The following is a 17,872-nucleotide window of genomic DNA, read 5'->3' as shown; positions in this document are numbered from 1 at the left end:
CTAGTGCAAACCCCAACAAACCTGCAGGGGGCGTCTAGGAAACAACTCCTGGTGAGAACTAAAACTACATTTCCCGGAATCCCGCGCGCAGCCGACCCATTTCCGGGGCCGGTGAACGAAATGGCGGCGTCCACGGAGCACGATTCTCCGGCTGAAGCTCCCCAGTCGGTGGTAGAAGAGGAGGAATCTAAAACATTTAAAGACCTGGTGAGAATGGATGACAATATCTTTTTTCTTCACCAGACGTAGACATAGTCTGGCTGCATTAGATACTGTTCGGCGACGCACGAAAGAAGCCAGGGCCTAAGCTGGCTTTAGAATTTCAGAAACTCGATTTCGGACGGGCACCCTTTGCCTCAGTCCTGAGATCCAGGGAGTCCCCATTTGTCACTTAGGTGTGGCGACGTTTGCATTTCTCTAAGATATCATACTATTATTTTGAGAACTTGGGCTTTGGAATCAGGTAAACTATGAATCCTGATAATCACATACTACAGGGAAGTTACGGTACCTAGATGTGCCTCAATTTGAAAATTGGGGATAATAATGAGTACTTCTCTCACAGAATTGTTGCGAGGATAAATTGAGATAAGGCAGGTAAAACTCTTGGCATTTCCCTTGGTAAGTAGAAAATATTAGGGGTCTCGAACCACCCTCCCTAGAGTAAGTTCAAGAAGGTGCACAATAAATAACTGAATCAAATGGGAAGGGATATACAAGTGGCACAGTCTTTAAAATTTAGTAGGAAGGAGATGGGGCGTGTATGCTGTTCTTTGCTAAGTTGTGTTTTTTTTGCATCCTAAGGGTGTGACAGATGTGCTGTGTGAAGCCTGTGACCAGTTGGGATGGGCAAAGCCCACGAAGATCCAGATTGAGGCTATTCCTTTGGCCATACAAGGTGGGTTGAAACTAAATATGTGGAGTCCTGGTGTGGAGCTGCAGGTTAATGTGCTGGACTATGGCAGTTCAAACTCACCAGCTTCCTCTGGGAAACCCTATACAGGGTCTCCCTGAGTGGGAACAGACTTGGACGACACTTAACAACAACAACAAGACCTCATTAAATACTTAGCGTTTTTGAGAGCTATTGCTTACATAATTAAAGTGAACTAAGAGTGTATTCACTAAGAACTGACACATACAACAACAACAACAACAAAGAGTACATTCACTAAAGATAAAAACATTGTGGCTAATTGGCATCTGAAAGAGATTAAATCAGTTTTTATCTCGTTTCATTGAGCCTACTTTCTTTCTAATTGAGAGATTTATTATTGACTTTAAGGAAGCACTGGATTAAAGTACCGTAAACAAGAAACTGGAGTTCTGGTGTGGCTCTGTGTGTTAATGCGCTGGACTGCACAGTCAGTGTGAACAGCAAGGTTGTCAGTTCAAGCTCACTAGCTGTTCCTCGGATACACTACAGGGTTGCTATAGATCTGAACTGACTCGACGGCACTTAACAACAACAATAATACCAAACAAAAGACTTGTTAGAAATTATGAATCACTAAGTGCAGACTTTTATAAAGGTGCACAGAACATATATTAGGCAACTTTAGAAAGTCTGTGGGAATATGGGATGAAAAGATAAATTTCTATAAACTTTTTGAAGCATCCTTATATATAGATTCGACAGCCTTTAACAACAACAGCAAAGTATTGGTGTAATAGGAGTTAAGAGGTTTTGCTGTGAAGCATGTTTGTCATGTGTGGAAGAATAGTTGAAATGCTGATGGATAGCTGTTGCTGTTGAGTGCTGTCGAGTTGGTGTTGATGTGGTGACTCTCTGTATGGTTTTCGAGGAGTGGCTGGTGACTTTGAACCTCTGACCTTGTGGTTAGTAGTCCAGTGCTTGTCCTGCAGTGCCACACCAGGCTGATAACTATTGTTGTTAAGTGACCTCAAGTCAGTTTCTCTGCTCATAATGACCCTGTATAGGGTTTCCGAGGAGCTGGTAGGTTTGAACTGCTGACCTTGTGGTTAGCAGTCTAGTGCTTATCCTACAGGACTATATCAAGACTTAGTGGGACTGAAAATAGCAGGAGGGACTTTAATAGTAGAGGTAAAGTCCTACTCTTAGATTTCTCAAAACATCAACTTTATAGGATGAGGGTGGGTGGTAGTTAATCTTCAGTGCGTTGCTATAAGAGGAGACTGATATTTTTGGGTCCATTATTCCTTTGACCATAAAATAAATGATCTCCCTAGGGAAAAAAAAAATCACAAATATTTTATATAGTTTCAGAGAATTCAAGACCCCCTGCCCCACCAAAATCCATTCCTCTTCTTAGATTTCCTCTCCCATGAGTCCCAGGCTAAGAACTAGACTAGCTCTAGAGCCAGAATAGTGCTCTTTTCATTGATTGGGACATACCTAGAATACCATTCTTAGGTCTGGGATCCATGCTTTTCAGGGACCAACTGAGAAACAATGAGTGTGGACTAATCACAAATGGTTAAAAGAACTGAGTGCATTGGACTACTGACTTTGTAGTTACTCTTGTTGTTCAGTGTTGTTGAGTCTGTTTCAACTCATGAGATTTCAAATCTTTGTGGGAGTAGAAAGCCTCATCTTTTTCCCACAGAGCTGCTTGAACCACTGACCTTGTGTTTCTCAATACAGTGCTTATCCTATGAAGCTTATCCACACTCCCCATAGACTATCTTCAGTATTGCAAGTCAAAGCTTGAATTTTTTTTTTTTTCTTCAGTTCTTTCGGCTTGAGAAATGTTGAGCATATTCTTCCCTTTTGGTTTTCTAGCTCCAGGTCTTTGCATGATTCGTTATGATACTTGACTTTGTCTTCAACTCTTTTACTTTCTAATTTCTAACATTGATTTTATCGTGTTTTACACTGGAGAGCAAATTACTGACTGGGTCTCTTTTGGCATCTGTTGTAGTCTCTTCTTTCTTTCTTGTTTGTTTAATGAACTTTTGCTTTCTTCCTTTATGGTATTCTTGATGTCATCCCACAGCTCTTCTGGTCTTGTGGTTAGCAGTCCAATGTTTATCCTACAGTGCCACACCAGGTTTGTTGTTGTTAGGTGCCATTGAGTTGGTACCAACTCATAGCAACCCTATGCACAACAGAACGAAACACTGCCCAGCCCTGGGCCAACCTCACAATTGTTGACTTGCTTGAGTCCATTGATGCTGCCACTTTGCCAGTCCATCTTGTTGGGGGTCTTCCTCTTTTTCTCTGACTCGCCACCTTATCAAACATGATACCTTCTCCAGCGACTGCTCCCTCCTGACAGTATGTCTGAGTATGAGAGATGAAGCTTGGTCATCCTGGTCTCCAGGGAGCACTCTGGCTGCACTTCTTTCAACACAGATCTGTTGATTCTTTTGGCAGCCCACGCCACACCAGGGTAGGGTATGACAATTGGCTTTAATGCTTTGAAGAATGTCATGTGGAAAGGGATTTGGGTTATTTGTGTTTATGTTTGTCTCTTCTCTATATGGTAACTGAGTGTTTGATGTCAGTGTAAAGCACTGCGGGGTAAGATTCTGCCCTCTCCCAGAGCTTACAGTCTAGTAAGTTGATAACTACAAATTTATTACAAAATAAACAGGGACATAAGGAAGTTATACTCAGAGTGCTGAGGGAGTAGAAAAGGTTGAAGTGGATTAGAGAAGATTCATTTCTTTTAATTTTTGGCTAGGGCGGTTGGGAAGACATTTGAGCTAAATCTTGAAGACTTCATAGAATTTGCACTTTCAGATATGGTGGGAGGGGTGGAGGCATAGGAAACCACATGAAAAAAGCCAAGGAGGCTGGAAAACCTGGGCATGTATGGAGAGCTGCAAATACTTAACCTAGAGTGGTGGAAAAGTTTAATACGATGATTGGTGTCAAAGTATGAAGACCTTGGGAAAGGAATTTTGGTGTTTGTTCCATAGGTAGTAGAGCTCCTTTGGATCTTTTAGCAGAACCAAGTCTTGAGAGTTGAAGCTTGGAAGGTTAGTTTCATAGCTATGTGAGGTGGTTTAAAGATGAGCGACTGGAGGCAGGAAGACCAATTAAGAGATTACTGCAGTGATTTTGTCCGTCACTGAGTAGGGCAGTGGTGGTGGTTTTTAGTTGCTGTTGAGCCGTATAACTGAATGAAATATTGACTTGGATATTGACCGTTTTCATGATTGTTGGTATGCCCAAGTCCATTGTGGCCCCTCTGTTTTGAGTGTCTTCCAACGAAAGGACTCCTCTTCCAGCACTATGTCAGATAATGTTTTGTTGTGATTTTAGGGTTTTCACTGACAAATATTTGGGAGTAGATCATTGGGTCTTTTTTCCTATTCTGTCCATTGAAACCTGCCTACCATGGGTGACCTTGTGTATTTGAAACCTGCCTACCATGGGTGACCTTGTGTATTTGAAATACTGGGGGTGTAGTTTCCAGCATCAGCACCACTACGTGTCAATTTGTCATGCTGTGATAAGGTAGCACCCACTGCTGTTGAGTTGATTCCAGCTTATGGTGACCCCAGAGGACAGAATAGAACTGATCCCAAGGGTTTCCGAGGATGTAAATCTTTAAGGAAGCAGACAGCCTCATCTTTTCTCCCATGGATTGGCTGGTAGATTTGAACCACCAACATTTCTGTTAGCAGCCCAGTGGCTTAGCCTACTGTGCCACCAGGATTCCTAACATAGTGCTGATGTTGTTGTTAGGTGTCGTTGAGTTGGTTCCGAGTTATAGAAACCCCATATATGATTCCTGAGACTGAATTGTTATGGGAGCAGAAAGCCTTATCTTTATTCCACAGAGTAGCTGGTTGGTTTGAACTGTTTATCTTACAGAGCCACCCGTGCTCCCGAGGTAATGATATGTTTCTGTTGTTAAGTGCCATCGAATTGGTTCTGATTCATAGTGACCTTGTGTAGGGCTTCTGAGTTTGGAGAAGCGACTGGTGGGTTTACACTATCAACCTTATGGTTCAAACCAACCTTTGGATCCAGTGCTTATTCTACATGGACTCCATAGGTAGTGATAGAATTAAAAAGAGAAAATGAGAGAAAAAGAATCAATAGGATTTTGCAACTAGTTAAGTAAGGGGGAAATCTAAAATTATTGCAAAATTTCCAACCTGTATAAAGATGAGGCTTTCTGCTCCCGTAAAGATTTACAGCCTCGGAAACCTTGTTCAGGGTCGCTATGGATCAGAACCGACTCGACGGCACTTAATAACAACAACAACATATTTACCATTGGTGTACCTTTGATATAAAAATGGAATACAGGAAAAATAATTCCGGGGAAGATGTGTTTAATTGGAAGTGATTGATTTCAGGTATTGGGATTGAGTTGATGTGTGATTGTAATCAAGCTTGATTGAGAGGTCAGACCTGGACAGTTTAGATAGCCGTATCCAAAGGGAAGTTATAGCTGAAATGTGCAAATGAATGATGGGGGATGACAGAAGAAACTGGAGGGCCAGTGTTGTTTGGTGTTGCTGAGTTGATTTTAACTGATAGTAACCCTATGCACAACAGAACAAAATACTGACCAGTCTTGTGCCAGTCTCAGATAGTTTGTCATGTTGGAATCCTATTGCAGCCACTGTGTCTATCCATCTCCTTGGGGGGTCTTAGTTTTTTTTGTTGACCCTCTTAACCAAGCATGCTCTCCTTTTCCAGGAACTGGTCTCTCATGATAACATGTCTAAAGTGTGTGAGACAAAGTCTCATCATCCTCACTTCTAAGGAGCATTTTGGCTGCACTTCTTCCAAGAGGGGTGAATATCATGAGAGTGTAGTTTGCACACAAATTAGAGAAGGGAGAGTGTTTCAAGGAGGGACTAGTGAACATTTTCAACTTGTGTATAGAAGGTAGGAGGATGTTGTTAAGTGCTGTCGAGTCGGTTCCGACCCATAGTGACCCTGAACAGGGTTTCCGAGGCTGTAAATCTTTATAGTTCTCAGCCCGATTCATAACCGCTACGCTACCAGAGCTGGCTGTATAAAGGTCATTGGTGGGAAAGACGCATCAGCAGAACCAGGGTGACTTTCAAGTAGTAAAATAAAATAGAATTGGAACTTTTTTTTACTTTTCCCCACTGAGCCTACAGAAGTGGTGGCAAGAAGGAATCAACATTGTTGCTGTTGTTAAGTGTCACTGAGTTGCTTCACACTCATAGCAACCCTTATAGGGTTTCCAAGGCTTTAAAAAAATCTTTATGGGAGTGGAAAGCCGTAGCTTTCGCCAAAGGGCTCAAACCGCTGACCTTGTGGTTCACAGCCCAGTGCTTATCCTACAGAGCCACTGTGCTCCCAGAATCAACATTAGGTGGTGGAAATAATTCTAAAATTGTTCTAAAATACTCAGTCTAAAGTTAATATTTCATGCACAGAAAAGTAGGGATTAATGAACAATTAGTAAGAATTGAGTAATTGGATTGAAATGATCACTCACTCTTCTTATTCTTGGGCTTGTCTCATTCTGATGAGTAGTTTACAAATGCTTCATTTGTATCTAGATTCTGGACCTAAGCAGATGATTCAAATAGTTTAACAATGATTTTTGGCTTTCTTATACTAATGAGCATATAATTTTAATATGGAGGATGATTTCCTTCCCATCTGTTTCATTAGTAAGTTTGTTTCCATCTAAGAGCTCTCTTAGTGTTCTCTAGGAATTTCAGTTCATTGAATGGTCATCATTTACCAAACACTGGTGTTAGTTAGGTGTTAGGTTCTGGCAGTGTGTTAGACGGGTACGAGAGGACTTCAAAAAGTTTGTGGAAGAGTTTTTTACTTTTAATTCCATTTTTTTTTCATGTTGGAAGCCCCCTTATATGACAAAATGATTGGGCTGTCATAGAGACTATGCATTCTAGTGGATTCCACACAGATACTAACATTGAAACTGCCTAGGGGTTTTGAGAAAAAAGGAGGTGATTTAGAAAATTTTAACAGTTTCACAAACAGCTGTTCTGTGGAGAATCGTTTTATAAAAACAAAACACAAAAGAATACAAATTAAAAGCTGGGCATAGCTGATCTATTAGCAGTAGACATTGTTCACTGCTATGACTCAAGTAGCTTAAGCACCTGTACTTTCTAATCCCCAATTCATCAAATATTTTCAGTGTCTACTTGTGCCAGCATTGTATCATTGTAGAGAATGTGGAAATAAGTAGAATTTCTTTGGTATTAGGTGTTTTCTTTTTCTTCTATAGGTCGTGATATCATTGGGCTGGCAGAAACAGGTTCTGGAAAAACGGGGGCCTTTGCTTTGCCCATTCTGAATGCCCTACTTGAGACACCTCAACGCTTGTTTGCCCTAGTTCTCACCCCTACTCGGGAGTTGGCCTTTCAGATCTCAGAGCAGTTTGAAGCTCTGGGGTCTTCTATTGGAGTACAAAGTGGTAAGTGTGAGGAAATCAGCCCTAGAGCGTGGGTAGAATGTATTATTAGAAGTTCCTAAAGAGCTGGTTTGATGTTTTAGCTTTGGGGTTAGTTTTAATTCTGAGGGAAGAACAAATGTTAAGTCTATGTATAGCATCTCTATTTTATGTTATTTTTATTTCTGTTAGCTGTGATTGTAGGTGGAATTGATTCAATGTCCCAATCTTTGGCCCTGGCGAAAAAACCACATATAGTGATAGGTGAGTAAGTGACAAAGGTAATTGACATGTTGGCCACGATGAATCAGAGGAACTCTATCAACATTGTATATAACTTAATTTGTGTGTAATGATTTAAAGGAACGGATTTTGGTAACTGCTTAAAAAATTTTTTTTTTTTTTTTATGGAGTAAGTACTTTTTTCTTTTTGCCTTTGTTCTTAAGCATTGTTTTTTCTTCTAAATCTTTCTTGGTAGCAACTCCTGGCCGACTGATTGACCATTTGGAAAATACGAAAGGTTTTAACTTACGAGCTCTCAAATACTTGGTTATGGATGAAGCAGACCGAATATTGAATATGGATTTTGAGACAGAGGTGAGCTCTTAATTTCTTTCCTCTTCCTGTTTCAACATTTGATTAATTGTTGAATAAATCTCTATTATAGTAATATAATATTCATAGAACTACTGTATTAGTATCAGTTGATTTAAACATCCCTGCTGTTTCCTCTTACTCATTTTGGTTTTTTTTTTTGTTTGTTTGTTTTCTCTTACTCTTAATGCCCTTCACATTGTGCTTCTATAGAATATAGCCTGACAAAACTTCTACACTTCAGAGATTGAGAGATATCATGAACAGATTTTCTTTTCAATTTGCATCTTGAAATGTTCTTATTTTCTTTGGTGACCCAGTCATCATAGCCTAAATATTAATTTGTTCAGTAATACTTATTCTTGCCTTTTTTCTTAGATGAACTTTAATCTACCTATTCAAATAGTTCTTTTTTCTGGATGGAACTTTTTTTTTTGTAACAGAGCATCTGGTATGATGTTGTTAGGTGCTGTTGAATAGGTTCCTACTCATAAACACTAGTCCTATGTGCAACAGAATGCAACACTGCCCTGCCGTGTGCCATCCTCACCATCATTGCTATGATTAAGTCTGTTGTTGCAGCCACTTGTGTCAGTCCAGCTTGTTGGGGGGGGTCTTCCTCTTTTTTTGGTGACCCTCTACCAGGCATGATGTCATTCTCCAGGGACTGGTTCCTTCTGAGAACATGTATAAAGTGTGTGAGACAAAGTCTCGCTATTCTGGCTTCTAAGGAGCATTCCAGCTGTACTACTGCCAAGAGAGATTTGTTTGTTCTTCTGGTTCGTGGGTTGGTTATGTGCCATGGAGTCGGTTTGGAATCATCAAGACCCTGCATAGGGTTTCGGAGGCTGTGAATCTTTACAGGAGCAGAAAGCCTCATCTTTCTCCCATGCAACTGCTGGTAGTTTTGAACTGCTGGCCTTGAAGTTAGCAGCCCGACTCGTAAGCAATACGCTACCAGAGCTCCTTGTTCTTCTGGTTATTGTTATTACGTGCCGTGGAGTCGGTTCCCTGGTATATTCAATATTCTTTGTAAGGACCATAAATCAAAGGTGTCAGCTCTTCTCTGGTCTTGTTCATTGTCTTAACTCTCACATGTATATGAAGCAGTTGAAAATACTTTGGCTTGGCTTAGGTTCACCTTAGTCCCCAAAGTGACATCTTTGCTCTTAAATATATATGTATATATATATTTTTATAGAGAACCGACAGTTCAGTTTTATTCAGAGCAAAGAAAAAACAACTTTTGATCACACTAGGAAAAACTCAGCTCTAGGTTCTATAATCTGTACTACACGTGCAATGAAGACAATATTCTGCCAATACAATTGATTTGCTGCTACATTTGTCTCCTCTTTGTCTAATATTAACAGTTATAAACAGAGCAGTGCAACTAGTATTTGGAATAATCCTTACAGTGTTACAGTGTCAGGCACAACATTTTACTTCTCTTCACACCACTGGTTCTCTTTGTGTGCCTGGGCTTCCTCCTCTTCAGTAAAGTCGTTTTTGATACTGAAGGTTTTACGAATCTCTTCAGGAGTTTTCCCCTTGATCATATTGGCAACAGTCTTGCAAGTAACATCAAGCAAACCTTTGATATCTAAGTAGTTTGCAGCCAGAATAAGTTTAAAAAGTGTTCCCTGGTCAACTTTCAGAAATTCTTGGTCCCAAACAGGGATGTCGTCTGTTCTCTTTTCTTTGTTCTCATCATCCTCAGGAGGAGGAGGGTCATCCTTGTGATGGGTGCCCCACTGAATGACCTTTTTTAATATTGCTGCGTTAATATTTGGTAGAGGAACTGGGTCATCATCTCCTTCATCATCCATTCCCAAATCTTCCAACATGGTCTTGATAGTCACAGATTGTTTGGCAATTTCCATATCAACTTGAAATATCTCTCCATCAGAACTCTGCAACTTAATTGGAGGCATTCTGTTCCAGCCCAAGGGGGCAGTGGACCCAGGGCTGGCGAGAGTTGGGAAGCATCAGCACAGAAAAAGGAGCAAGGCAGAGAACAAGGCCACTACTCGCTCTTTAATATTTTAAAGAAGTCTTTTGTAGCTGATTGGCCCAATGTAATATGTTGTTTGATTTCTTGATTGCTTTTTCCATGAACATTGATTGTGGGTCCAGTTAATGAAATCCTTGGCAATTTCAATCTTTTCTGTTTTGTCTGATATTGTTTATTGGTATTTACCATTTTTATTGCCTTTTTTCCAATAAATTTTAGTTCAGCTGGATTGAATTTTTGGAGGCCCATGTTCCCATAAAGGAGCGTTGGTGGTACTGTAGGATAAGCATTTGATTGCTTATTCCAAACCCACCAGCTGCTCCATGGAGAAAGATGAGTCTGTCTGTTCCTGGAAAGATTTATACCCGTAGGGTCACTGTGATTTAGGATAGACTCAGTGCCAGTGGGTATGTCCCAATAGTGATACAGTTTATTATTCTGTCTCTTTCAGTGTCTAGAAGAATTGCAGGTTTCTATTCTAAACGTTTCTTTTCTCCTCTTTGCAACTTAGGTTGATAAGATCCTCAAAGTGATTCCACGAGACCGGAAAACATTTCTCTTCTCTGCTACCATGACTAAGAAGGTGAAATTGACTGGAATTCATGTTTTCTCCTTTATGAGAATTGATACGTAACACCAATAAATAACAACAAGTGATTAAAAATAGAAAGAGCATTTAGGAATCTGTGTACTATTCTAGGTTTTCTTTCATCAGGTGCAAAAACTTCAGCGAGCAGCTCTGAAGAATCCTGTAAAATGTGCGGTTTCCTCAAAATACCAGACAGTTGAGAAATTACAGCAATACTATCTTTTTATTCCCTCTAAATTCAAGGTAAAGTATTTACTTTGACCATTCCTACCTTCTCAAAGCATCTGAGAATGTATCTTGTTAGCTAAGAGCTGTGGTACAGACTGGAGTCCCGTCTGTTTGCCTTGGAGTGTATACTGTGCTTAAGTTTATTACTGATAAGCCAAGCATTCTGGGAATTCACACTATATTAAACCACAATAATAAAGTCATGATGTAATGCTAGACTATTTTTCTTAACCACATCCTTTAAGTAGTATTTCTTTTGTTTTGATTATTATGTGGCCTACAGTTTTCTTGTAGGAAGAGGGACCTTAGTTGTGTTGATTTAAAGGTGCTTCCTGGTAGCTGAGTACACATTCTGTGCTTGACATCAGGCTGTATATGGAATGCATGGCTCACAGAGAAAATAATTTGGGCTGAGAAATGTTGAGCTAGCAGCAGAGGGTCAGGATAATTGAGAATCAAATACCGGCTTAGTCTTTTACTTCATGTGCCTAGATCTGAAACCCTGTTTTTTCAGATTCAATTACATATGTTGTTTTGGATTTGTAACGTAGGATACATACCTGGTTTACATTCTAAATGAATTGGCTGGAAACTCCTTTATGATATTCTGCAGCACCTGTAACAATACTCAGAGAACAGCTTTGCTACTCCGAAATCTTGGATTCACTGCCATTCCCCTCCATGGGCAAATGAGCCAGGTAAGGATACTTTGGCCTTGGTAGCTATGAACTGGTGGCATGGTAAAGGGAAACCTTATAGCAGTGATTTACATAGTCAAGACACATGGCATTAATACCTGTGCCATATTCTAATTTTAGGTGCTTTGAAGTGTTGCTCTGGGTAAATGGATGCTTACTTTCTCCTTTCAGGATAGTAAAAAAATTAGAATATAAGCACTGTTTTGCGAACCGTAAGACCTGTAGTTCAAACCCATCAGCAGCCACTTCCCAGGAACCCTATATAGGGTTGCTGTGAGTTGGAATCAACTCACAGGCACTCAACAACAGCAGCATAGGGAGCTATTTTGTTTGGGGGTTATTGAGTTGATTTATTCAGTCTTAGGGTGATGATGATTCTCAGGCTTTAAAGAATTTAATAAGTTACTTCCCATTTATTTTTCTAGGATGCTAAATAGTCCGCATTGCACATAATTGTCTTCTAGTCTGTGTGCACTAGTTTTTATTGTTTTCACATTTCTGCTTGACTTATGAAGCCTCGGTCTTAGTGGGGGAAAATATCCATTATTGTTGTAATCGTTTTTTCTTTTTCATCATCTCAGACCAAGCGCTTAGGATCACTTAACAAATTCAAGGCTAAAGCTCGTTCCATTCTTCTAGCCACTGATGTTGCAAGCCGAGGTCTAGATATTCCTCATGTGGATGTAGTAGTCAACTTTGACATTCCTACCCATTCCAAGGTGAGTCCTGCTGTTGACTTGACTACCTTGTGGTGGTGGTGTGTACCGAGTTGGTTCCAACTCATAGAGACACCCTGTATAGGATTTCCAAGCCTCATCTTTCTCCCGAGGAGTGACTGGTAGGTTCAAACTGTTGACCTTGTGGTTTGCAGCCCAGCTTGTAATTCTTGTATGCTACCAGGCACACACAGTGTAATGTTTTGACTTCCTAGTCCCACACATAGTATAATGTTTTCTGTGTTTCTTTAGGTACAATTTAGGCTTTTTCTGTCCTTGATTAGTATAATATCAAGCTATGAAACCGCTTTCAATGTATCCATCCTTTTCATCTTGCATTTGCCTATGTTAATTTATCGTTAATAAATGTGAATGAAGATTACCAGGAATTATTAGCTGTTCATAATCAGAAGGAGCAGATGCAGCATATGCTGAGCTGTGTCGTCTTCAGAAATGACTGCTCGTGGTGTATGTAGCTGAGGGTTTCTCAGCTCTAGCACTATTGACATTTGGACCAGTATGTCTTTGTTGTGGGGGCTGTCCTGTGTTTCTGGGATGGTTAGTGGCATCCATGTGTTCCATCCACTAGATGGCAACAACTGGTTGAGAACAGTTGATGGCTCTCCTGGCTTTTATTTAACTTCTGTAGACAAAGTGCTGTCTCGTTTGGTTTCATAATAGCTGTGAGAGTTAGGGCATGTGTTTCTACCCTTGTTTTATACCAAGGTTCAGAGACGCTGTGTAATTTGTACGTAATCTTGTAGATGCTAGCTAGTAAACCCAGAGCTCCAGCATGGGTCTCTTTCTAGATGCAGGGCTCTTTTTCTTTATTCGTGTTGCTTCTAACATTTGGCTCTGCTTTATAGATTTATCTTTGTATAAAAGAAAGGGAGAAATTGGGTCAAGTCAATCTTGTGCTGTCTGAAGAATGAAAAAGAGGAGATAGATAGATTAATCTTAACAAATTGCCCTGTTTGTTTCTCCCTCTTCTAGCCCGAGCCCCTTTTACTTTAGAGGCTTGCAGTAAGACTATGCAGATCGGTTTTTTTTTAATGTCTGTTCCCTACAAGTTGAATTTATGTACTGTTTTTGTTTTAGGATTACATCCATCGAGTAGGTAGAACAGCTCGAGCTGGCCGCTCTGGAAAGTCTATTACCTTTGTCACACAGTAAGTAGATCACCTTTAGGGGTGAAGTGATGTAGAGAAGAGAGCAAAACTTTGGAGCCATATTGACTTGGAGCTTGTCTTGGCACTTACTGTACTTTTCATGTAACCTCTCTAATCCCCATTTTTATAATTAGTAAAATAGAAATAATAATATCTACCTAGCAGCATTTTGTTGAAGATGGGAGATAATATATGTAAAAGCACTAGAACAGTGTGGGCCACATAGAAACACAACAAGTGGTAGCTATTATTACTTTCAGCTGAGAGAGTAAAGAGCAGTTCTCTCAACTCAGGAAGTTTTAGAAAAGTGATTTCAGATTTAAAAAAGAAAAACAATTTTTACATACCCATGGTTTTTCTGTGAGTTAAGAATATGCCTAGTGATCTTTTATTCGGCCATGTACATAATTTGCATTTAACAGTATTTAGAAAAGGAAAAGCAGGTTCTATGTTATTTGAAACTGTGCCTTATATCCAGCATATCATATAATACATAGTTTGGAGACTGATAGGCATTAGCGTGGTCAGTTAACCAAAGCCATGCCAATTTTCCTTCCTCAGGTATGATGTAGAACTCTTCCAGCGCATAGAGCACTTAATTGGGAAGAAACTTCCAGTCTTTCCAACGCAGGATGAAGAGGTTATGATGCTGACAGAACGTGTGACTGAAGCTCAAAGATTTGCCCGAATGGTATGCAGGTTACTTGCTTTCTTACCAACTTCTGTGCAGGTGGTGTTAACTGTGCCACATAAGTTTATTAATCCTTATAATAAATTCAGCAGCTCGTTATTTTATTATTTAATTCTGTACTTAAGGTGAGGAAGCTATGGCATAAAGGTGGTAGGTAATTTGCTTTAGACTATACAAGTAAATGGTTGAGTCAAGATTTGAACTTATGACCAAACTATTCACATTCTTAGCCACTGTTCATGTATCACATGTAGTAAAGAAACCATTGGATGTGAGGTAGATGGAACCTACCTGTGAACTAACTATTAATGTATGAAACTTCTCAGTTTCATTTCCTCACGTGTCAACTGGAAGGAATCATACTTGCCTTGACTACTGCAAGAAATGGTACCCATTTCCTCCCACAGCACTCTACTCCTGCGGGATTCGTTGTTTCATTGCAATGGCCACACACCACACCATACTCCCAGTTATAGGGAAGTTGTTTGTTTTTGCTAAGTGCTGGTGATTTGGTTCTAACCCATAGTGACCCTGTATAGGGTTTCCGAGGAGCCGCTGGTGAGCTTGAACCGCTGATCTTGTGGTGCAAAGCGACTTTGCAGTCTACCGCATTAACCCACAGTGCCACACCAGGACTCCAGTTAAGGAAGTTAGCAGGTTATAATTTGTGATCAGAAGTGTTCAGGGCACAGTTGTTCTAGTCAGGACAGCCTCTCCTCAGCCATGCCCACAGGCAGGCTCCATGGGTGAAGAATTCTAGCTCACTCCATTAAGTGCGTTAGAGGCATCCTACTCAGCAAGCAAGCATCCTGCCCCAAGTCAGTCAGCTTCACTTGCTTTGTGGGCTGGGAAGCCCACCACTCTGTCTGTGCTCTGACTCTTGGTTCTACTGCTCTTCTGCCACTTCTCTGTTTTCAGAGATTTCTGTCCCTGGGTTGATAATGCTCAGGATCTCAGAGTCTAGAGGGTGCATTCCACTCCTGCTTCTAAGATGGCTCTACAACTACAATCACTCTGATTATTGTAGTCTACAGCTGGATTATGTCATTTTGGTATCTTCTACCTTCCCTTATCCAGACTCATAAGGAAAAGAGTCATTTGGTGGGAGTTACAAGACTCAGGCTAAAAGAGACACATTAAATAATTTACTACATCACAAGTAGCTTACAAGATTATGAGAACCAGATAAGCTAGTACAAACTGTACAGTTAGTAGTACTCGTGGTGATATAGTATAGTGGTAGTGAGCAGTTTCTAAAGGAAAATCCCCGGAAGTGTGCTGTTTGTTACTTAGAGTTCTAGTCTTAGAGATGGAGAATTTTGCTTATACCATGAGTAGCTAAGATGCGGTTTGTTTTTGTTTGGAATTTTTACTTATAAAAATGTACTTCTTTGGTATTTTTTAAATAAAAATGTCACGTGTATTGGAGAAAAACTCAAAATATATACAGGACTAAAATAAATGAAAATAACATGTAAACTACTCAGAAAGAAGCATTCATAGCATTTTGCTAGTTTTCTTTCCTTAATTGTAATTGGTGTTAAGTGTCATTCATTCAGTTCCGACTCAGTGACCCTTTATAGGATTTCCAAGGAGCAGCTGGTGGGTTTAAACAGCTGACCTGTGGTTCAAAGCCCAGTGTTGATCCTACAGTGCCACACCAGGAGTCATTTAATCGTAATTAGATTATATCTAATTATGTAATTAACATTTTTTCTATTTCAGCAAATAATAGATCCATGTGATCATTGCTTAATGTCTGTAAAATATTTCATTATATGTAGCATGATTTACACTGATAAAGATTTAGTTTTTCCAATTTTCATATCTTGAGCTAGTACTGTGTTGAGCATCGTAGCATATATAGCTTTGTGTGCTTATCTGACTGTAGAATCAATTCCTATAAGTAGAATTGTTGGGCCAAGGAATATGTTTTGTTGATGTTGGGTGCTGTCAGGAGAATTTCAGCTCATAGAGACCTCATGTGACAGAGTAGAACTACCTTACAGAGGTTTCTTGGTTGTGAGTTGAAATGAGTTCAGTGACACTTGAGAACAAATCTTTGCTGTTGAAATCAGATCGCCAGGTCTTTCTCCCATGGAGCTATTGTCTGGGTTTGAACCAGCAACCTTTCAGTTTGCAGCTGAGCGCTTAACCATTTGCTCCACCTGTGTTCCTTGTTACACAGTTAAAATTAGAATTTATACAAAATGACAAATTAATGTCTACTCCTAAAAGTTGTAATTTATACTATCAGTGACAGTATATGTGAATTACTCCACACCTTGGTAATGCTAGGTATTAACCATTATGTTCAGTCTTTGCTAGTCTCGTAGGCAAAAATGACTGCTGATTGTAATTTTCATGTCTTTGATAACTGTTAATGTGTGGCACTATAGGATAAGCACTGGACTGCAAGGTTGGTTTGAACCTCAATGTTGGTGGTTCAGACCCACCATTTGCTCCTTGGAAACCCTATGCAGAGTCTCTTTGAGTTGGAACGGACCCGACAGTGCTTAACAATAGCAATGTTAGTATCTTCGTGTATTGGAAGTTGAGTCCTACTACTTTGCTAATGGCACAGGTATTAGGAAGTTAGCTTTTATGATCTTGAGGAGAGACTAGAATGTGTTACTCTAAGTTACAGTAATTTATTTCCAGTCTCATCCTTTCTGATTTCTTGTAGGAGTTACGGGAACATGGAGAGAAGAAGAAACGCTCGCGAGAGGATGCTGGAGACAATGATGATACGGAGGGTGCTATTGGTGTGAGGAACAAGGTGGCTGGAGGAAAAATGAAAAAGCGAAAAGGCCGCTAGTCACCTTTATGAAGACTTTCTGTTCTGTAAAAGGGGATGGAAGAAAAGAATGACACCTTCTCCAACAAACAGTGTCACACAAAATTCTATGAGAATAGAATGTGCTCAGCTAATTCAGTATTCATTCCTTTTCCTATCTTTTGGACTATCATTAATGCAGAATGATACAGTGGCTGACACCCAGACTGTTACTGTTCTTCAACTTTGGCTCCTTGCTCGTGACCTGAGTAGGATTGTGCTCTTCTGTCCCTTCACACATCTGCCATTTTCAGCCTCAAGACAAGGACTAGGTTGATAATGCAAATGACCTGCAATTGTACAAGAAAGACATGTCTATGTTTATAAGCCTGGGTATATTTTGGGTACATCTGTGAAATGGTAATATTTAAATTTCTCAGCTTGTGCTTTGTTAGAGGTAATGCAAAATAATAAATTTATGTATTTTTTTTGAAATTCAAACTTCTGGAGGACCTTGGTGTTAAAGGGCTTTTGTAGATTTAATTACAATCTTGCTGGTAGGCTTGATCGTTGTAGTTACATAGCAAATTGGTTGTCTTTAGTTAATTAAAGATAGGGGTAGTGCTGTAGGATAAGTTAACGACTGCTAACCACAAGGTTGTTGGTTCAAATCTACCAGCCACTCAGAAGTCCTATATACATATATATATATATATACATATATAGGTCGCTATGAGTTAGGATTGACTCTATGGCACTTATTAACAGTAAATTCAAGATAAACATTATGACTTTTAGACATCAACTAAGTCCTTAAAAGTTGTGTTTTTCTTGGAGATGGAGCAAAGTTCATCTGTAAAATTGCAGAGGTCTTTCTGTTAGATCTCTGGTTCAAAATAAGTAACTAACATTAATGGTTCATTGGGTTAAGCAGCTGGTTAGGAAGACTGGTTTCTTATCCCCCCCCCCCCCCCCCCGTGACTGTAAAATCAGAATGACTCAGACATTTTGTCTGCTTGCCATAGTATCTGTTTGCCACTGTCTTCT

The 17,872-nt window shown here is 39.9% G+C and overlaps 1 protein-coding gene and 1 pseudogene across 2 annotated transcripts; one reads left to right on the top strand and one right to left on the bottom strand.

Moving 5' to 3' along the window:
* Nucleotides 1-10: 10 nt before the first annotated feature.
* Nucleotides 11-16,867, top strand: DDX47 (DEAD (Asp-Glu-Ala-Asp) box polypeptide 47). Of its 2 annotated transcripts, XM_006866046.1 has the most exons (12): nt 11-207; nt 805-898; nt 7,185-7,373; nt 7,542-7,613; nt 7,829-7,947; nt 10,470-10,541; nt 10,674-10,790; nt 11,327-11,473; nt 12,055-12,192; nt 13,288-13,358; nt 13,920-14,049; nt 16,736-16,867. In XM_006866046.1, the coding sequence occupies exons 1-12, from the start codon at nt 121-123 to the stop codon at nt 16,865-16,867; spliced, it is 1,368 nt and encodes a 455-aa protein (XP_006866108.1). In that variant the 5' UTR covers nt 11-120. The 2 variants fall into 2 exon arrangements, with proteins under 2 accessions (XP_006866108.1, XP_006866109.1); XM_006866047.1 differs by lacking the exon at nt 11,327-11,473 and having other exon boundaries at nt 121-207.
* Nucleotides 9,387-9,878, bottom strand: LOC102840098 (annotated as a pseudogene).
* Nucleotides 16,868-17,872: the final 1,005 nt, after the last annotated feature.

The sequence above is a fragment of the Chrysochloris asiatica genome, unplaced genomic scaffold (assembly GCF_000296735.1).
Source record: "Chrysochloris asiatica unplaced genomic scaffold, ChrAsi1.0 scaffold00086, whole genome shotgun sequence".
Classification (NCBI taxonomy): Eukaryota; Metazoa; Chordata; class Mammalia; order Afrosoricida; family Chrysochloridae; genus Chrysochloris; species Chrysochloris asiatica.
The sequence above is the reverse complement of the archived record's forward strand: the minus strand, read 5'-3'. Positions and strand labels throughout refer to the sequence as shown.

Excerpts from the sequence above, each read along its gene's own strand:
- DDX47 (XM_006866046.1), top strand. The coding sequence starts at position 121 with ATGGCGGCGTCCACGGAGCACGATTCTCCGGCTGAAGCTCCCCAGTCG. Across the intron at positions 10,542-10,673 it reads CTGCTACCATGACTAAGAAG|GTGCAAAAACTTCAGCGAGC; the intron begins GTGAAATTGACT and ends TTCTTTCATCAG. Across the intron at positions 13,359-13,919 it reads TCTATTACCTTTGTCACACA|GTATGATGTAGAACTCTTCC; the intron begins GTAAGTAGATCA and ends TTCCTTCCTCAG.